At 42.0% G+C, this 25,072-nt stretch overlaps 1 protein-coding gene across 3 annotated transcripts in view; it reads left to right on the plus strand.

Moving 5' to 3' along the window:
• The window catches only part of LOC308513505 (UDP-glucuronosyltransferase 2B31-like), a gene marked incomplete at both ends in the record, with an annotated part of 73,351 nt that extends 52,020 nt beyond the window's left edge, over positions 1 to 21,331 (plus strand). The window contains 6 exons of one of the 3 annotated variants that reach the window (XM_081083613.1): positions 4,621 to 5,089; positions 6,058 to 6,206; positions 17,943 to 18,074; positions 18,883 to 18,970; positions 19,831 to 20,050; positions 21,052 to 21,331. In XM_081083613.1, the coding sequence (XP_080939739.1) occupies positions 4,621 to 5,089; positions 6,058 to 6,206; positions 17,943 to 18,074; positions 18,883 to 18,970; positions 19,831 to 20,050; positions 21,052 to 21,331 (1,338 nt within the window). Of the gene's footprint in view, positions 1 to 4,620; positions 5,090 to 6,057; positions 6,207 to 17,942; positions 18,075 to 18,882; positions 18,971 to 19,830; positions 20,051 to 21,051 lie in introns of those variants that run through there. The other 2 variants (XM_081083611.1, XM_081083612.1) reach the window with 2 other exon arrangements.
• Between the last annotated feature and the right edge of the window lie 3,741 nt (positions 21,332 to 25,072).

A 25,072-nucleotide genomic window follows, 5' to 3' on the forward strand; every position in this document is an offset into this window, starting at 1 on the left:
TTGTTAGTAAGTTCAATGAACGCCTCTTGTGCTGTCTTAGGAACATCTTCAACTTTGACTATGAAGGAGCTTCTGGCACGTGCTGCTTTCAACACAGCAGCTGCTTTCTACACAGTAGCTGGTCTCTACACATGTGTGACTGGTCCGAATAAGTACATTATGGCGCCAACCCTGTCACATACACCTGTATTTGTACAGGGTGTATGTGATGGGGTTGGCGTGATGATGTCAGCACGCTGGGTACTCATATGTGGGTGTATCTGAAAGTGGGCGGACCTGCTTGGAGACTGATAGTGGAGTGGTGTCTCGGTTCCTAAGACCGAAAATATGTGTTTTCCGATGGTTTTAGGCGACCCCTGTGAAAGGGTCATTAGACCCCCAAAGGATCGAGACCCACAGGTTGAGAACCGCTGGGTTAGAGCATCACCCTGCAGACTGAAGGGTTGTGGATTCAATTCAAGTCCAGGGCCCCTACTTTAGTTGTAGGTTCTATCCCCACCCCAGTTGGGGCTTGTGCTAGGCAACCAGTCTATGTGTCTCTGTCTTTGTCTGCTCTCTCCCTTCCACTCTCTCTAAAAATATCAATGGAAAAAATATCCTTGGGTGAGGATTAACAACAACAAAATAAACTGTATGTTAATTTAGAAATATAACAGCTAGTTGCTTCCTAATATAAAATTGAGCTGTTTATGATAGACTTTGGTTTTAGTAACTAATTCTCTTTATCTCACTGCTCCTTAAAAAGATTCACCTGGTTGCTATCACTATTCTTGCAGCCTTTGATAATAGGTATATGGTCTCAATTGTAGGTTTGATAATGTAGAATCCATACTCTAAAGGGACTACTGAATTTTCTTACAGCATGTGTACATATATATACCCACTTCCTGCCAAACAAGGCACAGCATCACTTAGCTATTTACAGACACATTTATGTCCAAGGAAAACTTGTTCACTCATAACTGGCACATGAATATTACAAAAAAAAATTTTTCATAGTGGCCAAAATTGGGGGCGGGGATGTCTCTCAACTAATGCATGAATAAAAAGAATGTGGTATGTCTGTGTTATGAAATATTATCTGGCAACAAAAGGATGCATGCTGTAATATGAATGAATCTTTAAATTATTATGCTAAGTAGAAGAAGCCCATCACAAAAGGACACATATTACATTGTTCTGTTTAGAAGAAATCCTCTACTTCTATAGAGACACAAACCAGATTAACGGTCAGATAGGGTTTAGGGAGGAAGACATTAGGGAGTTCCTTGTAAAGGATAAAGGTTTCACTGGGGCAGAAAATGCTCTTCATATGATCACCATGGTGGTAGCACCATTCTGTGAACACAGTATGAACTATTGAAATGTACATTAGTCAATTGAATGATGGGTAAATTACATGTTCACAAAGTTTTATTTAAAAATTAAAATCTCAGAGGGGAATGTGGGAGCCAAATAGCAGCCAAATAGGCAACGTGTCCTGCACCTTACCCCAGGCCCAGACTGGAAATACCACTAAATTGGAGAACATTCACCTGGAATTACCAACTGAGGTCCAGCTAAGGCAGAGACTTACATCAAAGAAGGACAGAAGCACCTGGAAACCGGTAGGAAGGGCCAGGTCAGGAGAGGAGCTGACCCAGCGCCCGGGGGCAGCAGTACAGCGAGGAGGGAGTGCTGGGCCACAGGAGGGCCTGTTCCCCCTGAAGACAGAGGCACAGAACCCAGGCTCGACACCGGAGCCGAGACCTGCGGCCCAGGAGACCTACATCTGTGAAAGGTGGCGGACCTACCGACCCTGCGGAGGCTGGCAGACGGAGCCGGTTGGAGGGAAAGCCGCAATTTGTTTTTTGCTAAACCCAGAGCATATGAGTTTTCATTTGCAACTACTCACCTGAGGCTTTGGTGCAGGGAGGGAGGCACAGACTGAGGTGCCTACAGAGAGGCTGGCTTGGGAAGCAGTGCAGGGAGACATGGGAAAGCAGTGCAGGGAGACATGGGAAAGCAGTAGTCAGGAACCCTGTATTTGGTCGTTCGGATGCATCCAAAACGAAATGTCATTTTTCCAGAGAGGAGCTACCTGCTCCCAGCAGCCACAGGGCAACAAACGACAAGTTCTAGCGAGGTTGCGGAGAAAAGTGGGCCCTAGTACACCACTGGTGGAATGTAGGCTGGTGCAGCCATTATGGAACACAGTATGGATTTTCCTCAAAAATATATGAAAATGCCATTTGACCCAGTGATTCCATTTTGAGGAATATATCCTAACAAACCCGAAACATCAATCAGAAAGAATGTATGCACCCCTATGTTCATAGCAGCACAATTTACAATACCTAAGATCTGGAAACAACCCAAGTGCACATCAGTAGATGAGTGGATGTGACACATTTACACTATTGAATACTATGCAGCAGTAAAAAAAAAGAATCTCTTACCCTTTGAGACAGCATGGAGGGACCTGGAGATATCATGCAAAGTGAAATAAGTCAGTCAGAGAAAGACAAGTATCACATGATCTCACTCATATGTGGAATCTAAGTAACAAAATAAACTGATGAGTAGAGTGGATCCAGAGACATGGAAACATGGAACGGAGAGTGGAATCTCAGAGGGAAGGTGGGAGAGTGTGGGTGGGTGGGAGGTAATTAACCAAGGACCTTATATGCATATATGAATGGCCCATGGACCTAGACAATGGGGTGGTGAGAGACTGGGGTAAAAGTGGGGGGTGGGCTAGTGGGTGTTAACGGGGAAAAGGGGGACATATGTAATACTTTCAAAAATAATGAATTATTTAAAAATATATATTGACATGTTTAAAAAATGGGCAAAGGACCTAAATAGACATGTCTCCAAAGTGGACATACAGAAGGCCAAGAGATATATAAAAAATTCTGATAGTCACTAATCATCTGAGACATGCAAATTAAAACAACAATTAGGTATCACCTCACACCTGTCAGAATGGCTATCATCAACAAATCAACAAATGACCTGTTGGTGAGAATGTGGAGAAAAGAAAACCCTAGTACACTGCTGCTGGGAATGCAGACTGGTGGATGCAGCCACTGTGTAAAACATTATGGAGATTCCTCAAAAAATTTAAAATGGAACTCCTGTTTGACCCATGGTCCCACTTCTAGGAATATGTCCTAAGAAACCAGAAACACCAATCAGAAAGAATATATGCACCCCTATGTTCATAGCAGCAAAATTTACAATAGTTAAGATTTAGAAACAGCCCAAGTGCCCATTAGCTGTTGAGTGGATAACAAAAACTGTGGTACATTTACACAATGGAATACTACACGGCAGTAAAAATGAAGGAACTCTTTCCATTTGCAACAGTATGGATGGGTCTGGAGAGTATTATGCTAAGCGAAATAAGCCAGTCAGAAAAAGGTAAGTATCACATGACCTACTCATATGTAGAATCTAATGAACAAAATAAACTGACGAACAAAATAGATTCAGAGTCAAAACCATGAACAGACTAATGAATTTCAGAGGAACAGTGGGGGTGGATAGTGTGTGTGTGTTGGGGGGGGGGGGGTAGAGATTAATCAGGGAATTGATATGCATACATGCATAGCCCATGCACACAGACAGTAGCGTGGTAAAGGCTTGGGAGGGGCGAGTATGGGGAGGAGGTGGTCAATGGGGGAAAAAACACACAAAGCAGACACCTGTAATAGTTTCAGCAATAAAAATAAAATTTAAAAATAAATAAATAAATAAAATAAAAAATCTGGAAGTGTCATCCAGGTAATTCTTTGTCAGCTGCATAATAGCATTTGCTGGGGTTCTTGTTCCGGCATCTGGAAGGTTTCAGCAATCTAGAGAAGGCTGTGTGTAACTTACTTAAGAGTCCAGTGACGAAATATAATTTTGAAAGGCATTGGGGGTCAGAGGAGCCTAGCCAAAAGGAGCTAAGATCTCCTCGTCTCAGGACCCCAAGTTTTTTATTAACACAAATTGTCCTGAGGCGAGGCAGAGATATACACTTCAAAGGGTCAGGGATTTGTATACAGAGTCCATTGTCAGCATGACAGCTGTTCAGATGTTTGGCCAGTAGGAGGCAATAACCTGCAGATTAAAATGCCCTGAGCTGTCTAGCAGCCAAGCAATCATCATTTTTCAGGTTTGGGGAAATGCCCTCAGCCATTCCCAACAGGTGACAACATATGAGACTCAGCCCTTGTCGATCCCAAGTTCCATCAATCTTTTGATGAAACTCTTGCAATTATGACATGCTGGAACTGGCTTCTGGCAGCTTTATCTCCCTTTCTTCACAAAAAGTCATTACAGACACAATTACCTCTAACTTCCTATAATTACGACATTCATCTATAATAAATTACAAATCACAGTAAAACTGCAAAGTTGAATCAGCTGAATGATAGCACTTTTAGATGTTACACAGATTTGCATTTTAAAAAAAGATCATTACTTTATAATTTTTTGACCTGCCATAAAATGCTCCGACTGTTTATCAAATGTATTTACTTTGGGTGTAGAAGTTATATTTTAACTTCCTGATTGATTTCCCTTTGGACATAAGCATGAGCCATAGTGAAAGGGATCAGCCATTTGAAAAGAAGCCTGTGTGCCACCAGGATGCCTATGAAGTGGATTTCAGTTCTGCTGCTGCTACAGCTGAGTGGTCACTTCAGCCCTGGGAGTTGTGGAAAGGTGCTGGTGTGGCCCACAGAATACAGCCACTGGATCAACATGAAGACCATCCTGGATGCACTTGTCCAGAGAGGTCATGAGGTGACTGTTCTGACATCTTCAGCTTCAATTCTTGTTGATCCCAATAAACCATCTGCTATTCAATTTGAGGTTTTTCCTACATCTGTAACAAAAGATGATTTTGAGGATCTTTTCAAGCGGCTGACCTCTAAGTGGACATATATGCCAAAATATACATTTTGGACTTATTTTTCACTATTGCAAGATATCTTTTGGGAATATACTGATTGTGTTCAAACACTCTGTAAAGATGCTGTTTTGAACAAGAAACTTATGACCAAACTACAGGAATCAAGGTTTGATGTCGTTCTTGCAGATCCCGCTGGACCCTGTGGTGAGCTGCTGGCTGAGCTACTTAACATACCTTTTGTGTACAGTCTCCGCTTCTCTTTTGGCTACACAATTGAAAAGTACAGTGGAGGACTGCCATTCCCTCCATCCTACGTACCTATTGTCTTATCAGAATTAAGTGATCAAATGACATTCATGGAGCGAGTAAAAAATATGATGTACGTGCTTTATTTTGATTTCTGGTTCCAAGCATTTAGTGAGAAGTGGGATCAGCTTTGCAGCAAAGCACTAGGTAAGTCATGTCCTTACTTGACAGCAAGAACTCCTAACTTTGTGAGTGCTCTAAAAGGTGAATTTGTATAAATCTTAATTCAGAGAAATTTGTCTTTTATAAGTAAAACTAGAGGCCCAGTGCACAAAATTCATGCACTGGGGAGGGAGGGTGTCCCTCAGCCCAGCCTGCACCCTCTCCAATCCTACAGGGCCTAAACCGGCAGTTAGACATTCCTCTCACAATCCGGGACTGCTGGCTCCCAACCTCTTGTCTGCCCGCCTGCCTCATTGCTCCTAACTACTTCCCTGCCAGCCTGATTGATGCCTAACTGCCCTCCCCTGCTAGCCTGGTCACTCCTAACTGCCCTCTCCCGCAGGCCTGGTTCCCTCCCAACTGCCCTCCCCTGCTGGGCTGTTTCAATCCCAACTGCCCTCCCCTACAGGCCACGTTACCCCTAACTGCCCTCCCCTGCAGGACTGGTCCCCCCCAACTGCCCTCGCCTGCCGGCCATCTTTGACCACATGGGGGCGGCCATCTTGTGTGTTGGAGTGATGGTCAGTTTGTATATTACCTCTTTATTAGATAGGTTGTTTCCACTATCAAAGCACAGATCTTTTAAACATCTTTGGCTCATTATTCCAAGTTTTGTTTGTGTTTTTTTTCGGGGTTTTTTAAGTAAACAAAATGGTATATTCATATTACAATATCCTTATTTTCTCTTTTTTTTCCCCCTTCAGGAAGACCCACTACATTATTTGAGTTAATAAAAAAAGCTGAAATATGGCTTATTCGAACCTATTGGGATTTTGAATTCCCTCGCCCACTCTTGCCACATTTTCAATTTGTTGGAGGTCTCCACTGCAAACCTGCTAAGCCTCTGCCTAAGGTAAAACTATTCATGTTTGCTCTACTTTGCATTTTCAGTAGGAATGATTCTGTGTTCTTCATTCAGAAGGCCTGGTCACACTGAGGGAGATATGGGAATCTGGGTAAAGTGACCTGCCAATTAGAAACTCATATATTTTATACTATTTCAAGAATTTGAATATCACTATCATTACAAAATAAAGAACTATACTTGGGAGACTTTGGAAATAGGGTCAGTTAAATTAAGGCCTTCATTATTCAGCACTTAAAAAAGTATCAGCCATTAATTCAAAAACTAATTTTAAAGTGACTAGCACAGCGCAAGGGGGGATATACAGAGCAGCAATGTAGACACAGTTTTTACTCCCCCACACCAGATAATTTACTTGGAAAGAGATAATATAAGCAAGTAATAAAAATGGTGTGAAAAGTATTACAATAAAGAAAAAGCATAATGCTACAATAATGCTGCAGAGCATCCCATGGGAGTGGAACATAATACCTCAGGAGTGACAATAGCAATTTGGTGTAAGTGAGCATGAGATATCTCTTGTTATTTTCTCCTTGCAACAACAAAATTTGTTATCCATCCACGAACAAAAGTGCCAAAGCAAAAGGACCTGGAAAGAGTCTTGCCCACGTACGCATCAGGTAATAGGCAGAAAGACTCCAATACGGCTGTGACACCTACAGGATATTGTGAATAGTTCCAGCCCCTTAGCTGCAGTCCAGGAGCACCTACAGCCCTGACTTGGGCAGTCACCTATGGAGTAGAGAACGTTTGTGGAAGTCCAGATTTCCAAAGGAGAAGTTCCAGCACTCTGTTGGAGCACAAACTACATGAATTTGAATGCATTGGTGTGGGCGAGAGGAAAGCTTGATTTTGCCAGCATCATTCCTCTTTTGATGGAGCTCAGTGTAAGGTTGAAAGAAGGCCCGTCCGTGCCCGTAATTTCCCTCACAGGGACAGAGAGCCGGTGAGTGGGTGCCGAGCTTCCCCTGGTTTGCAGGATGCTTCCAAAGAGCTCATTTCTCTCTCACAGCATCCAGAGTGTTGAATTAGGAGCTCAATGTCTGGTGAAAGGGAGCAGGTCTGTCAAAGAAGATTAGTAGAGAGCATGTTAAAGAGACAGGGTTCCTCCTAACTGCATTAAGTACTCCATCAGGAAGCCTGACCACAAATCATGAAGAAAATCTTTCTTACAGATCCCCCCATACTGAAATGTGGGCAACAACAGTGACCTGCATTCCAACCTATATATCCTCCCCTCTGTGGCCAGCTCCATGTAGAAGCTGCCAAGGGCAGCAGCAAGAGCAAGATTTGATAAAAGGCTAGGGAACAAGAGCAGAATACAGACAAGGGATGGTAGATAGGAGAGAACCAGAAACTTGAGATGTACCATCACCTTCAGGAAAAGAAAAAGGAGGTGATCAGAATCTGGCCTGGTGCTTTATATGAAGGGAGAACAAACAGGCTCAAGAATTCTCCCACAAGAGGGAACATAAAGCACAGAGCAGGCATATTCACACAAGAACTGAAAAAGCCTTATCTATAGCAGTACTGACGAAAGGTATTTCTACCCTGAAAGTAGTAAACATCAGTGGGTAACTGCTAATTCAAATGCAAAAACAGCAATTCAAAATTCCAAAGAACATGAAAAATCAGGGAAACATTAGGTCACCAAATTCAACAACAATCCTCCAGCAAACAAATACAGACATGGAGATATATGATTTACCCAATAAAAATGACAAAATAGCTGTGCTAAGGAAACTTGGTAATCTACAAGATAACACAGAATCTTGTGCACTGTTGGTGGGAATGTAAAAGCAGTGCAAGCACTATGAAAAACAGTATGGAGGTTTTTTAAGAAGTTAAGCAGAGCCACTGTATGACCCACAAATCCACTTCTGGGTATACTTATAAAAGTAAGAAAAATAGGATATCAAAAATATATCCATAATCCCATGTTTATTGCACCATTATAAACATGAGCCAATAAATGGAAACAACTTATGTGAAATACACATATACACACACGCACTACAATATTATCCAGCCATAAGAAATGAGGAAATCATACCATTTAGGACAACATAGATGTTTATGTTAAGTGACATATAACATGTCTGAAAAAGACCAAATAATATAGGATATCACTTATATGTGGAATCTAAAAATGGCAAACCCACTAGATACAGAAGTATAATGGTGATTACCATGGACTGGTGAAAGGGAGATTATTGGGTAAGAAGTTGGTCAAGGGTACAGACTTGCAACTCAAAGATGATTAAATTCAGGACATATAGTGATTATAGCCAACAATATTCTTTATATACTTGAAAATTTCTAGAGACTAGATCTTAAATGTTCTCACCACACACATAAAAAGATAATTATGTGACCTAACAGAGGTGTTCACTAATGTTAGGTAGTAATCCTATCTAATAAAAGGCAAAAAGGGTAATTGACCATACCTCTGCTACGCTTCCCATTGGCTAATCAGTGAGATATGCAAATTAACTGCCAACAAAGATGGCGGCCGGCAGCCACACAGCTGAAGCGAGCAGGAGGTTTGCTTGCCCCAGTGATGGAGGAAGCCAAGGTTCCCCACCTGCCATGGCCTGCTCTAAGCTCCGAAAGCAACAGCTCCAAAAGCAAAAAAGTTTCAATTATAGAAGCTAAGCAAACCCCAGATACCTGAATTCAGTCAGCCGTGGCCTCAGAGCTCAGAGCGCCAGTGAAGGCAACAGAGTTTCAATTATAGAAAGTAAATAAATCCCAGAATAAAAAGAAAAAGAAAAAAAGGAGAGGCTGGGAGCTTCAATCGCAGGCCAGCCTGAAAATGGCCCTCAGCCCCTCACCCAGTCTGGCCAGGCACCCCAGTGGGGACCCCCACCCTAAAGGGGGTGTGGCCAGCCTGAAACAGCCATAAGCCCCTCACTCAGACTGGGCAGGCACCACAGTAGGGATCCCCACCCTGAAGGGGGTGTGACCTGTTGCAAACAGCCATCAGCCCCTCACCCAGGCTAGCCAGGCACCCAAGCGGGACCCCCACCCTGATCCGGGACACCCTTCAGGGCAAACCAGCCGGCTCCCATCCGTGCACCAGACCTCTATCCTATATAGTAAAAGAGTAATATGCAAACTGACCCTAACAGCAGAGCGACTGGGAATGACTGGTCACTATATGACTGGTCACTATGACACACACTGACCACCAGGGGGCAGACGCTCAATGCAGGAGCTGCCCTCTGGTGGTCAGTGCACTCCCACATGGGGGAGGTCTGCTCAGCTACAAGCCAGGCTGATGGCTGCCATTACAGCGGTGGTGGTGGGAGCCTCTCCTGCCTCCTCAGCAGCTCTAAGGATGTCCGACTGCAGCTTAGGTCTGCTCCCCACTGGCAAGTGGACATCCCCCGGGGGCTGCCGGGCTGCCAGAGGGATGTCTGATTGCCAGCTTAGGCCCAATCCCCCAGGGAGCAGGCCTAAGCCAGCAGGTGGACATCCACTGAGGGGTCTGAGACTGCAAGAGGGCACAGGCTGGGCTGAGGGACCTCCCCCCTGAGTGCACAAATTTTTGTACACCGGGCCTCTAGTCTATACTAATAAAAGAATAATATGCTAATTAGATTGGACATCTTCCAGACGTCCTTCCAGACAAAGCCACAGTGGCAGGGCCAAGGCAAAGGCCGTTAGGGGTGATCAGGCCAGCAGGGGAGCAGTTAGAGGGCAATCAAGCTGGCAGGGGAGCAGTTAGGCGGTGATCCGGCCGGCAAGGGAGCAGTTAGGGGCATCAGGCTGGCATACTCAGTGGTTAGGGGTACTCAGGCAGGCTGGCAGGCAAGTGGTTAGGAGCCAGTGGTCCCAGATTGCGAGAGGGATATCCGACTGCCGGTTTAAACCATCAGTCGGCCATCCCCAAGGGGTCCAGGATTGGAAGGGTGCAGGCTGGGCTGAGGGACCCCCTCCATGTGCACAAATTTCATGCACTGGGCCTCTAGTCTATATATATAAAATCCTAATCTGCAAATAGACTGAACAGCAGAACAACCAAACAACCAGTCACTATGACATGCACTGACCACCAGGGGGCATGCATGAAACATGGCAGGCGTTGGCAGCAGGCGGCAGAGTGCAGAATATGGCGGGTGTTGGCTGTGGTGAGATGGTGGAACTGGTGAGTGAGCAGGGACACCAGACCAAGGAGGGGCACCGGTCACTGTCATCAGGGAGAGACTATGGTGGTTACTGAAAATTCTTTGCTCCTGCATCGCACGGTCCCACTGGGTGCTCACACCTGCTGCTGGCACCGGCCCTGCTCACACCCGCTGCCAGCGCTAGAGCCATTGCTCACACCCGCAGCCAGCACCAGAGCAGCCACCCATTCCCACTTCTAGTGCCCAGCACAAGACCCGATCGTTCAGGACCATCAGTGGGTGCAAGCAGCAGCTGCTGGCTCCGATTGTCCCTGAGGGCTTCTCTACCTACCCTTGCTCCTGAGGGGCGATCCAGTCCAGCAGCCACCTCTCACACTCGCTGCCGGCAATGGCCCTCCTCACATCCATGGCCAGCACTGGAGCCGCTGCTCACACCCAGTGCCAGAGCTGGATCTGCCACTCGCACCCGCTGCCAGTGCCCAGCACTGGTCCCAACAACTCAGTGCCATCAGCGGGTGCAAGAGATGGCTGCCAGCCCCAATCATCACTGAAGGCTTTTCCACCTCCCCTGAGGGGCAATTGGAGCAGCAGCAACTAATGATACCAGCCTTACTCATACCTATTGCTGGCACAGTCAGCACATGGGAGCTGCGGTGGTGGGATCAAGGCTGCAGGCAGACAAGGAACTAGGGCCATGGTGGGAGGGGCCGGGCAGAGCACAAAGGATAGACCAAGACCCTCCCCTATGCCCACCACAGCCTCGTGGCCCACAGTTCCTTTAAAGGTGCACAATTTTGTGCGCTGAGCCCCTAGTCATATTATAAAATATACATGAATCAATTCAACACACTATACATCTCAAACTTACAGAATGTTATATTTCAATTATATGTCAATTGTTTTAAACAAAAGCTTGAAGCAATTATTAGAATGAGAAAGTAAACTTTTTTATGTTAAGAGGGTTAGGTCTTTATTTTTCAGAGAAAAAAAAAACTGAACTATTTAAAACACAAAAATCAGCAGGGGGGGACAGATGAGATAGATAAGTATGAAGTTTGGACCAGATATCCAAGAAATTTTGTCTCCTTACACATTTGGGGGTAGGGAGCTAGAAAGTGCATTGAGCAATCAGGAATTTTTCTAGCACTGAAAGTAATAAAATTTGAAAACTGATAAAAAATCAGGGACCACAATCAGAATAATTCTGAAACAATTCCAGGTGAACGTGACTTCACCAGCAACTTTAAATACATCAAACTGTGCTAACCAAGAGGGTGAACAGTTCTTTGCTGCAGAAAGCCCAGTTGTACCTCTCCCACTGTGGGGCAGGTGCTCCCTATGAGAATCAGCCAGGTAATGATGAGGGCCCCTCACAGCCGATTACACATAGCATATTCTACTGGAACGTACAATATGATTTCAGAGCAAAAGGTGTCATACACATATATGTCAGAAATATGGACACTCAGAAAAGTATATAAGGATAATTCTGGATTATAAATAGGAATCTTAAGGCTATTTCATGAATATTCTGAGCAATAATACCAGACTCCTGAATTATAGTAATCCTCCAGCCTGTAAGAAGTGATTTAGGGAGAGAGGTCCAAGATTCCAGATTAGGAAGACCCTGAACTGACACCTTCCCATGAACACTCAGAATGTACACCTACATGAAGAGCATTTCCTCCTGAAAAACAGCTGAGGGTTGACTGAACAGCTTCTGCACAACAAATGAGAGAGAGAGACTGTGCGAGAGAGACTGCGTAGAGAAGGTTGAGAAATTCCGAGAAATCTCCAGGCTCTGTGGAAACTCTTTGGGATTGGAGGTACCTGTGAGTGCCAGTGTATACATTCTCTTCCACTGATACCATGGGCAAGAATTCAATTCAAGTGCTATAGCTCACCTGCAAGGCCACCATAGCATGCCCTAGGCCACTCACTCCACACCCACCTCAGGCTCAGACAAACTGCCATGGCAGTGCTGCAGCCATATGCCACTGGCTGCTCCAAACCAAGCCATCCAGCCTGCCAGGGTGCCCCCAGAGCTGGGCATTCTGAGAAAATTGGTCATGTTTGCCTCAACTATGGCTAGCCTACATGCCAGGGACCCCCTGATACCTCAAACAACCACTTCAATTCCAGCCAGCCTGCCGAAGCCACACAGCACACACAGACCACACAAAGATCATTCCTACACAAAGCCACTCCATCAAGTTCAGGAGAGGTGGCTGTTTCATCTAATTCTTAGAAATAAACAAAGAAAGTAAAACAAATGAGGGAATACACAAAACTCGGAGTCAAAGCAAGTTGGTCTAATACATAGAAACAAACACAAAGAGCCAGCAAATATAAGGAGACAAAAGAACAGCCCCCAAATGAAAGAATAGAAAAATCTCCAGAGAAAGAGCCATACAAGAAACATACAACCTTCAATGAATGAAACATGAAGAAGCATAAAAACTGAACATATCAATTACTAGCAAGAAAATTGAAATAGTACTTAAAAACTCTCAACAAAAAAAAGTTTAAGACCAGATGATTTCACAAATAAATGCTACTGAACATTTAATTCTACCAATTAATACCTATACTTCTCAAAATATTCCAGAGATACTGAAAAGAAAATAACACTCCCAAACTCAATCTATGAAAGCAGTCAGCAGTACCCTGATAGCAAAACCAGACAAAGACAATACAAAAAAATCACAAGCCAATATCTCTGATAAAAATAGATGTGAATATTTTCAACAAAATATTAGCAAACTGAATTAAACAATATGTTAAAAAATTATACATCATTCTCAAATGGAATGTATTCTAGGAATGCAAGGATGGTTCCATATCCACACAAAAAAATCAATGTGATAGACAACATCAATAAAACCGAGGATAAAAATCATATGATCATCTCAATAGATACAGAAAAAAAAGTATTTGACTAATCCAGTATCCACTCATGATAAAAACTCTCAACAATGTGGGTACAGAGAGAACATACATCAACATAATAAAGACCATATTTTAACAATAAAACCCACAGCTAATATCATATTTAATGGTGAAAAGCTAAAAGCTTTTCTTCTACGATAAAAATACAAAACAAAACACAGTGAGGCCCGCTATTGCCACCTTTATTCAATATAGTATTGGAAGACCTAGCTATAGCAATCACAGAAGAAATAGAAATAAAGGGCATGGAAATGAAGAAGTAACACTGTAAAACTGTCACCGTTTGCAGATTACATGATACTGTACTAGTATATAGAGAACTTTAAAGATTCCACACAAAACTACTAGAATTGATAAATGAATTAAGTAAAGTAGCAGGATACAAAATAAATATCCAGAAATCAGTCAAAAAATAAAAAGTGTTGTCAAAAAGGTAGAGAAAAGGGAACTCCTGTGCATGGAGCAAGTTTGTAAATAGCTGGAGCCACTATGGAAAACAGTATGGAAGTTCCTCAAAAAATTAAAAATAGAATAGTATACAACCCAGAAATTTCACTTCTGAGTATTTATCAGAGGTAAACAAAAACACTAATTTGAAAAGATATATACACCCCCATGTTCATTAAGCATTAACTACAATAGCCAAGATATGGAAGCAACCTTGGTGTCCATCAATAGATAAATGGGTAAAATACATGCGGTCTATGCACACCATGAAAAATTACTCACCGATATCAAAGGACCACATATTGCTAAATGCAACAACATGGAAGGACCTCTTAGAGGGTATTTTGTTAAGTAAATCAGGCAGAAAAAGAAAAATACTATATGATCTTACTTATACATATAATCTAAAAATAAATAAATAAACAAACAGAAGCAGACCTATAGATACAAATTATATACTAACTAGTGGCCCAGTGTATATATTCCTGCACATTGGTAAGAGATTAATTAGAATAAATATTTTAATATTGCTATTTGCCCTTTCTCTATATTAGAAATGTCAACCAAATTCATGATCGACAGTGACAGACAGAAACACATGCATGAGTCAACTTAACCTTTTATAAAGAGAGAATAAACTTGTTTAATTAGACCTGCCTTCTGATGTAGCTAAACTTTTTCTAGCCCAATGAAGAACCTAACTTCTTTTTCAAGTAATTGTCAGCAACACAGCCATAAATATCAACTAAAAGCAGATTATTATTGTAGATCACGCAGGGAGAACAAAGGGTAAAATATTTAACTGTAGCAGTGTCTGACTATATTCTGTGAAATGAGAAAACCTGAAGTTATTTTCAAGTTCCACCATTTCTTACTTCTTTTCAGTTGGGTCAAGTTTCTAAGCTTTCTAAATCTCTGTTTTCTGGCTAATGGAAAGAAAATAGAATTCCACTGAGTCTCCTATCTACCTACTCCAGGACTTCTGTGAAGATCAAATGAGATGAGGCATGGGAAAACACTTCAGAGACATTTGGTTAAAGTGTAAAATGTTTGCATCTGGCTATAAAGCAAGTCGTGTTTCTGGGTAGAAGCAACAACAAGGAGGCTAGTCGCTAGGGAGAGGAAGCTGGGCATTACTACATGACCTCATTACCTGGACAGTTGGACACTTAGCATATTAGCCTTTTGTATATATAGATGATTGCCAGAGGGGGAGGGAGTTGGGAATGGGGGAGAAGGGAAAGAGGAATAAAAGGTACAAACTTCTAGTAATAAAAAAAAATGAATCACAGAAATTTAATGTACATCATAAGGCATATAGTCAATAATATTATCATAACTTTGTGTAGTGAGATGGTTACTAGACTTATCACATAGTAAAGTACATAAATGTCAAATAACTACATTGCACACCTGACACAAATATAATATAGTATGCCAACTATACTTCAATAAAATTTTTTAATGATTTATAGGGAAAGCTTGGGAGAATATGACAAAAGTTAAGATGAGATATAAATTATTATAGAGATGATATAAAAGATATAATCATTCTAATCATAATGGCCTTTTACTTAGTATTCATAGTCAAAGAAAAAAATACTAATGAACATACTACAATAATTCTCCAGAAAACCTGACAAACATAAATGCAAGTAATTCAGTAGAACTAGAATAAAGACATAAAGGTGAGTTAAGATCCTGTTGTGTAGCCTCATTACAGGAATACATATTAATTAATAACATTATAAATGAAGAGTCTCTAAAAGAGTCTCTAAAAGCATTTCCTCTATAGTACTGTGTACTGGCTCTATTTCATTTCTTCCTTATACACACACACACACACACACACACACACACTTGCACAAGAATCCTATCTAATAAAAGACAAAAAGGGTAATTAACCGTACCTCCGCTATGCTTCCCATTGGCTAATCAAGGTGATATGCAAATTAACTGCCAAGAAAGATGGCAGTTAACTGCCAACAAAGATGGTGGTTAATTTGCATACATAGGCACAATGATGGGAGGCCATAGGGGAAGGACAGTGATTGGAAACACAGGCGGCAGGCAAGAGCCACGAGGCACTGCCCCTGGTCCTGAATCGGAGAACTGGGCCGCCTTTGCCCGCCCCCCTACCGGTGATCAGAGAAGCCGAAGCGGGCAGGGTTGAGGCGGGAGCCTGCCTCTTCCCTCCCGCCCCTGCCCTGGATCAGCAACCAGAGATCCCACAGCAGGAAAGGGCGGCCTCTAGCCAGCCCCCATGTGCACCTTCCCTTGGGATCACCACAGCGATCACAGAGCAGGAAAGGGCAGCCTCTAGCCAGCCCCCATGTGTGCCTGCCCCTGGGTCACTGCTGCGATCCCAGAGCAGGAAAGGGTGGCCTGCAGCCAGCCCTCATGTGCACCTGTCCCTGGGTCACCCCCATGATCCCACAGCAGGAAAGGGCGCCCCACCCTGGCCACAGCACAAGGGAGAGTACAACATGCAGTGGAGTCCAGGAGCCTGAGATATCAACAAAGAGGGGCGCCTGCTCCAAGCCTCCAGGATGTAGCTGGGGGCAGGCCCCCAGCAGACACACACACACACACACACACACACACACACACACACAGCGCACCTACTCTGAGCCTCCAATGTGGCTGGGAGCAGACCACCAGTGGGGACACACACATGGCAACTGCTCGGAGCCTATGTGGCATGGCTTGGGGGAGGCCCCAGCAGACACACACACACACACACATACACACACACGGGACACCTGCTCCGAGCCTCTGCTGCCAGACTGGGGCCATCAGTAGGACATCCACTGATGGCTCCCGGACTGAGGGGCAGGCTTGGCTGAGGGAACCCCATCCCCCAGTGCATGAATTTCATGCACCAGGCCTCTAGTATATAATAAGGGAATTCAAGCTCATCAATTGTATACTCCAAGGAACTGAAGAATTAGGTCTCTTCAAAACAGCCACTGATAAAAAGAGAATGGAGGTTCCTCAAAAAAATAAAAATAATTATTATTTGATCCAGCAATAGAACTTCTGGGTATATCCCAAAATAGTGACATTAGAATCATATTCATAACTATTCACAAGAGTCAAAAGATAAAATCAACCCAAGGGGTATCTATATATATAAAAGTCTAATATGCAAAGTGTCCCCTCAGGAGTTTGACTCAGAGTTTGATCATTCGCTATGATGTGCACTGACCACAGGGAGGTGACACAGAATGAAGGAAGGCCCTCGCCAGCAGCTGAAAGGCCCTGATGGGCCCTGATGGCCTGCCAGGCCTAGGGACCCTACCTCTGCACGCATGTCATCCACCGGGCCTCTAGTTGATAGATAAATCAATAAACAATCAATACAAAAAATAATGTATTCTGTGCTATGTGCTGTGAGTCAACTCCAACTCCTGAGGACCTTATGAATGAGTGATGGCCACAAAATCCTAGTTTAAACAGCCCTCTCAACTCTTTTAGACTCATGCCTATGGCTTCTTTTATGGAGTCAGTCCATTTCATATTTGATCATCCTCCTTCCAGCTGCCTTCTATTTTTCCCAGCATTATCTTTTTCAATGAATTCTGCCTTGTCATGATGTCCCTGAAAAATGAAAGTATCAGTTTAGTGATTTTTACCTCCTGCAATATTTCAGGATTAATTTGCTCTAGGACCTACTTGTCTTTCTGGTGGCTCAGGGTGTCTGTAGATGAACATTACCAAGCCTTAAAATTGAAGGAAATTCTAACACCTGCTATAACATGGATGAATCTTAAGGACATTTTGCTAAGTGAAATAGGCCACAGACAAAAACACAAATACTGCATGATTCCACTTGCATAAGCGATGTAGACTAGTCAAATTCATAGAAACAGAAAGAAGAATGATAATTGTCAGGGACTTTAAAATGGGAAGTGGAGAATTAGTTTAAGAAATATACAGTAAAAATTTACAAGATGGAAAAGTTCTGGAGATGAATTATATAACAATAAGAATATATGGACTACTGCACTGTACACTTAGAAATGGTTAAGATGGTAAGTATATTATGTGTATTTTAACACAATTTAAAATAACAAGAACTACACTAATAATTCCTTATGATACTTACTTTTCCCTTTGGCTGTTTGTAGCAATCCTTTCAATAATGTTCACTATGCTATTGTTTTTTGTAATGGAAAAAAAAATTCTTCCTTCACAGGAAATGGAAGAGTTTGTCCAGAGCTCTGGAGAAAATGGTATCGTGGTGTTTTCCCTGGGGTCAATGGTGACTAACATGACAGAAGAAAGAGCCAATGTGATTGCATCAGCCCTTGCCCAGGTTCCTCAAAAGGTGAGATAAACTATCTTAGAGCAGGAAACTAATGAGTGTGTTAAACTGTAAAGGGTCTGATTAAGAAATTTCTACATGAATGTTAGAGTATTAAGATAGCTTCAATGATCTTAGATACCAATTTGTAAAACAAAATACACATGTCAGGTGCTAAAGTAGTACAGAGGGTATTTTTTATGGACAATAACTTTGGCATTAATATTCTGGTCACAAAAAAAGTATATTACAAAAGTACAGTGTGAAGTTTGGTTTGATAATAGTATTATAGGGCAGGAACAGATATCACCAAATCCTATCCTGTCATTTGCTTCATTTCCTTGCAGGATTCCTAGAGCACTGTACACACTACTAATGTATATTAGTGAATATAAATAAACCACTTCCGTGTTATTCAAAAAAAATAAACAGGTTAACATTAAATCAAGAAGATGAGAGCTAGAATAATAAAAAATTAAAATGAATATATAGACTATTAATTTGCTGTTTTACACTATAATATGACTACCTAAAAATTTTTATATGCTTGAATTGATCATTGGTAATCTCCTTTGTCTAACCCCAAAGTGTGAAAAATCATGATTGCACTCATACCTGACTGAATATAAAAATAAGTAACCCACAATATGAGTATGTATGCCTCTTACAGCAGTGTTTTATTGGTTCTCATTATCAACATGTCTTGTCCTCATTCCCTAACCTGTAATATGTCAGAGATTTAACTAGATGTCTCTTAAACTATTTAGAATTCTAACATGATATAACTCTGCAGTTTGACTCAAGTAATACATTCCCTTCTTTACCCTAACAGGTTATATGGAGATATGATGGCAAAAAACCAGATACCTTAGGGCCAAACACCCGGCTTTATAAATGGATCCCCCAGAATGACCTTCTTGGTAAGATTCTGGAAAACCCTGAAATCAGAATCAAGTCAACCAGAATGATAAACAGTTCACTAGGATAGAAATGTATTGGACATTTCTTACTGAAAACCTCAAAAATAAAAATGAACTTCCCAATATTTCTTTCCCAGTACTAGGGGAAAAGGATAAGCTGTAACAGTTGACATCTTATGTTACATAGTCACATTCCTTATGGCCACAAACAAAAGATCTTTATTTCATGTGTAATTCCTCTCAGAGAGAATAGCTCAACACTTTCCCAATTGTCACGCTCCCTCCTAATTCTCTATTTACACCAATGGTTTAATCCACAGTAAGGGTGTACAGGTGCCCCTGAAATATATCAGTTCCTCTTTTATTACCAGTGACTCTCCATTATCCATTGGGAAAAAATTAATATCTCTTTCTGAAGTAATAACATATTTTATTATAATGTGTAGCTTTTCCTTCCTCTGATTCCAGTGCCACCACCATCCCATTGTCTGTTGCCTTGACATCTACATATCACACTCTGACTTCACTATTTTATTAAGAGAATATATTTCAACATGAACCACCATTTTTTTATTTCTCATACACTTTTTAAAATCCAGAATATTCTCTTTCCATCTGTCCACTGGCAACTTATATTCAATTCAAGTCAAAAGGAACACACCTATCTTTTATGTAAGCCTTCACAGTGTCTCCAGCTAACTTAGGTGCCTCTTTCTAAGAGTTCTGAAAGACATTTTACTACAGTCTGAAGTGTAGGTCAATCTATTGCTAAATATATTGTCTCTGTGCCTCTATTGCCCAACTCTCATTTTATTCCAAGATTTATAATACAAAATTTGCTGAAATTCACCCAATCCTAGGTCATCCAAAAACCAAAGCCTTTATAACTCATGGTGGAACCAATGGCATCTATGAGGCGATCTACCATGGGATCCCTATGGTGGGCCTTCCTATGTTTGCGGATCAACCTGATAACATTATTCACATGAAGACCAAGGGAGCAGCTGTCAGATTGGACTTCAACACTATTTCAAGTACAGATTTGCTCAATGCATTGAAGACTGTCATTAATGACCCTTCGTAAGTATCACATATTTTTTATAGATAGTATTTATACATAGATTATTTTGTCAATAGTGTATCTTAGTTTCATCCCATTTTTAAGAGGCTAATTTTGACATTATTAACGTGAGTTAACCCATCTTAATCTACTTTTATTTTCAACCACACATTTACTTCAAAGTTGCATTTTAACCCCATGTATTTAATGGGGAGCCATCTAGTGCAACAATTTTCTCCTCCAATATTATAAAGTTATGTAATAATTATAAGGACACATTTTTAAAATATGATAAAATACATAAAAGGAAGAGTGATAAACTAGAAGAAAAAGCATAAATTCTTTACTTAAATAAATTCAATATCTAAAATTCTGAAACTATAAATATCTTTACATTCAAAAATTTATTTTATTATAATCATTTAAATAGATTTTATGAAATAGTATTTACATACCATAAAATTCATAATTAAAATTATATAATTCTAATATACATAGTTTGCTTACAAAGCTATGAAACTATCACAATATAAACTTAGGGCATTTTTGTCATCCCAAAAAGATATACCATATGCCTTAGAAGTCACTTCCCAGCTCCCTCACCCAAAAAACCATTGGTCAACTTTCTGTCTCTATAGATTAGTCCTTCTGGATATTTCATAATAACAGAATCATATGATATATGTTTTTGTGTATATTGTTTAAATATATTTTTACTAATTTCAGAAAGGAAGGGAGAGGGAGAGATAGATAGAAAAATCAATATTGAGAGGGAATCATTGATCAGCTGCCTCTTGCACACCCCACACTGGGGATCAAGCCAGCAACCTGGGCATGTGCCCTGACACAAAATCCAATAGTGACCTCCTGGTTCATGGGTCTAGGCTCAACCAATTACCATGCTGATCTGTTAATAAAAATATTTTTTAATTTTAAAAAAACCCACAACTTTCATTGGGAATGATTGGCTTACGCAAATGAACTTTCTTTCAATGTTGATATCTTTGTGTTTCTCCTTTAGATATAAGGAGAATGCTATGAAAATATCAAGAATTCAGCATGACCAACCAGTGAAGCCTCTAGATCGAGCGGTCTTCTGGATCGAGTTTGTCATGCGCCACAAAGGAGCCAAACATCTTCGGCCAGCCGCCCATGACCTCACCTGGTTCCAGTACCACTCTTTGGATGTGATTGGGTTCCTGCTGGCATGTGTGGCAACTGCTACATTTGTCATCACAAAATGTGTTCTGTTTTGTTGTCAGAAGTTTTTTAAAACAGGAAAGAAGAAAAAAAGAGAGTAGTTGTCTCAGAGGCCTGAAGCAGATATGCCTTGTAGATAGGACTCCTCCACTTTATTCCAGCAGGAAGTTGTGATGTAAGGGTCACTATCTCCTGAGACGACCTTACTTTTCACAATTTAGCTCCTCAGATCCAAATTTGTTTTCAAGTGACTACCTGGTTAAGAGTTTTATATATGTCATGCGAAACATAAAAACTTATAAAAAGTAAACCAAAAATAAAGCCATATGAATATATTTTTAAATCTGTTATTCTAATTGCAAAGTTATACCAAAACATTAGCTTAACTGTGTTTCAAACATTACACATGAACACAAGAAAATTAAGTAGTCTATTCACATATTAATATTATTTTGCAAATAGGAAAAGGCATTTCTGTGTGTATGGTAGGGTTGATTGACTAAGGAGTTGAAATCACTGTTTACATTTGCATTATTTAATTTTGAAGCTTTACAGAGTAAACAAATGCATATTTAATTCTTTAATGCTTAAATTAATGTTTATGATTCTGAATGTACTGATGTAATATTAGAGATAAAAGTCTACCATACATCTACACAATGGAATACCACGCTGCTATAAAAAAGAAGGAAGCTTTACCATTTACAACAGCATGGATGGAACTGGAGAGCATTATGCTAAGCGAAATAAGCCAGTAGAGAAAGATAAATATTACATGATCTCACTCATGTGTGGGATATAATGATCAACATAAACTGATGAACAAAAATAGATCCAGCCGAAACCGGTTTGGCTCAGTGGATAGAGCGTCGGCCTGCGGACTCAAGGGTCCCAGGTTCGATTCTGGTCAAGGGCATGTACCTGGGTTGCGGGCACATCCCCAGTGGGAGATGTGCAGGAGGCAGCTGATCGATGTTTCTCTCTCATCGATGTTTCTAACTCTCTATCTCTCTCCCTTCCTCTCTGTAAAAAATCAATAAAATATATTTGAAAAAAAAAATAGATCCAGAGACAAATGGCAGGGGAGAGGGTTGTTAGAAATCAACCAAAGGACTTGTTTGCATGCATATTAGCAAAACCATAGGACACAGACACTGGGGCAGTGGGGGCTTGCTCTCTGGGATGGGAGTGGCAGGGGGGGTGTTAATCAGGGAAAAAAGAGACATATGTAATACTTTAAACAATTTAAAAAAACAGTGGTATATTTACACAATGGAATACTATGCTGCTATAAAAAATAAAAAAGGAACTCTTACCCTTCACAACAACAGCATGGATGGAACTGGAGAGCATCATGCTAAGTGAAATAAGCCAGTTAGAGAAAGATAAATATCACATGATCTCACTCATTTGTGGAATATAATGAACAACATAAACTGATGAACAAAAATAGAGCCAGAGGTGGGAAAAATATTTTAGAATATAATAAAAGTAATCTGTTATTTGCAGATTGCAACTTTTTTAATATTCCACTATGTTAATATAGTTTTGGTAATATTATTATTCTTAAAATTCTTTTTTCTTGAAATATTAACATTTATTGCATGTATTATTATTATATTTAAGACTTAAAAAATTAAAAATTAACAAATCAAATAAAAATAAAAAGATTTGGAAACAGCCCAAGTGCCCATCAGCAGATGAATGGATAAAAAAATGGTGGTACATTTACACAATGGAATACTACACAGCAGTAAAAAAGAAGGAACTCTTACCATTTGCAATAGCATGGATGGACCTGGAGAGAAATTATGCTAGCTGAAATAAGCCAGCCAGAGAAAGATAAGTATCACATGATTTCACTCATCTGTGGAATCTAATGAACAAAATAAACTGCCAAACAAAACAGATTCAGACAAAACCATGAACAGACTGATGAATTTCACAGGAAAGATGGGGGTGGATACTGTGTGTGGGGGGAGGGGGTGGTGGTAGAGATTAATAAGGGAATTATATGCATACTAGAGGCCTGGTGCATGAAATTCGTGCATGGGGGGGTTCCCTCAGCCTGGCCTGCACCCTCTTCAATCTGGGATCCCTCGGGGGATGTCCGACTGCCAGTTTAGGCCCGATCCCTGCAGTTGGACATCCCTCTCGCAATCCAGGACCACTAGCTCTAACCACTCACCTGCCTGCCTGCCTGATCGCCCCTAAGTGCTCTCCCCTTCGGGCCTGATCACCCCTAACTTCTCTTCCCTTCAGGCCTGATCACCCCTAACTGCCTCTGCTTCAGCCTCTGCCACTGTGGCTTTGTCAGGAAGGAAGGCAGGATGACCAGAAGATGTCCAGTCAACCCAGTCTAATTAGCATATTGCCCTTTTATTAGTATAGATACCCATAGCCAATTGTCACAGACAGTAGCGTGGCACAGCCTTGGGAGGGGCAGGTATAGGGAGGAGGTGGCCAATGGGGAAAAAGACACAAAGGGGACACTTGTAATACTTTCAGCAATAAAGACAAATTTAACAAATAAATCTACACTAATAAAAGAGAAAAATGGTAATTGGTGTAGGGCGATACCCTTTTCATTGGCTAATCAGGGCTATATGCAAATTAACTGCCAACTAAGATAGGCAGTTAACTGCCAACAAGATGGTGGCTAATTTGCATATGTAGGCACAATGCAGGGAGGCGAAAGGGAAAGCAGGAAGAAGCCCCCTGCCACTGACAGTGATCTGAAACCCAGGGGGGAGCTAAGAGCTGGGGGGCAGGGCAAAGGCGGCCCTGGGGCCGCCTTTGCCCTGCCCCCCAGCCATGATCGGAGAATCAGACGCCTTTGCTGCCCTGGCCAGTGATAGCAGGAAGTAGGGGTGGAGCCAGCGATGGGAGCTGGGCACAGTCGAAGCTGGCAGTCCCAGGAGCTAGGGGTCCCTTGCCTGGGCCTAAAGCGAAGCCCACGATCGCGGCGCCCCCCGCTGCCACTGCAGGTCCCCGCTGCCCGGGCTGGACACCTAGGCCAGAGGCGTTAGGCCTGGGCAGGGGCAGAGCCTGCAACCGCGGGGAGCTGGGGGTCCCCTGCCCAGGCCTGACACCTCTGCCGGAGGCCTCAGGCCTGGTCAAGGGGCCGATCCGGTGATTGGTGATCGGAAGGTGATCAGGGTCAACTCCTCTGGCTGAGGCATCAGGCCTGGGTGGGGGGCGGAGCCGGGGATTGGAGGGATATGATGGTCCCCTTGCCCAGGCCTGAACCCTGGGTCAGAGGTGTCAGGCTTGGGCGGGGGGTGGAGCAAGCGATCAGGGGGAGATGGGGGTCCCCTGTCCAAGCCTGACACCTCTGGCGGAGGCGTCAGGCCTGGGCAAGGGGCCAATCAGGCGATCGGAGGGTGATGGGGGTCAACGCCTGAGGGCTCCCAGTATGTGAGAGGGGGAAGGCTGGGCTGAGTGACACTCCCCCCACACACACACCCAGTGCACGAATTTCGTGCACCGGGCCCCTAGTAAATAAATAAAATCTCTGGAACTGTCATCCAGGTAATTCTTTGTCAGCTGCATAATAGCTTTATCTTCGTTTCTTCACGAAAAGTGATTACAGACACAGTCACCTCTAACATCCTATAATTATGACATTCATCTATAATAAATTATACAATACAGGAAAACTGCAAAGATGACCCAGCTGGATGACAGCACCTTTAGATATTACACAGATTTGTATTTTAAAAAGGTCATTTACTTCATAATTTTCTGACGCCATAAAATGCTGACTGTTAAATCAAATGTATTTACTTTGGGTGTAGAAGTTTTATTTTAACTTTCTGATTGATTTCTCTTTGGACATAAGC

Source organism: Myotis nattereri, assembly GCF_964212035.1.
Source record: "Myotis nattereri genome assembly, chromosome: 1".
NCBI lineage: Eukaryota > Metazoa > Chordata > Mammalia > Chiroptera > Vespertilionidae > Myotis > Myotis nattereri.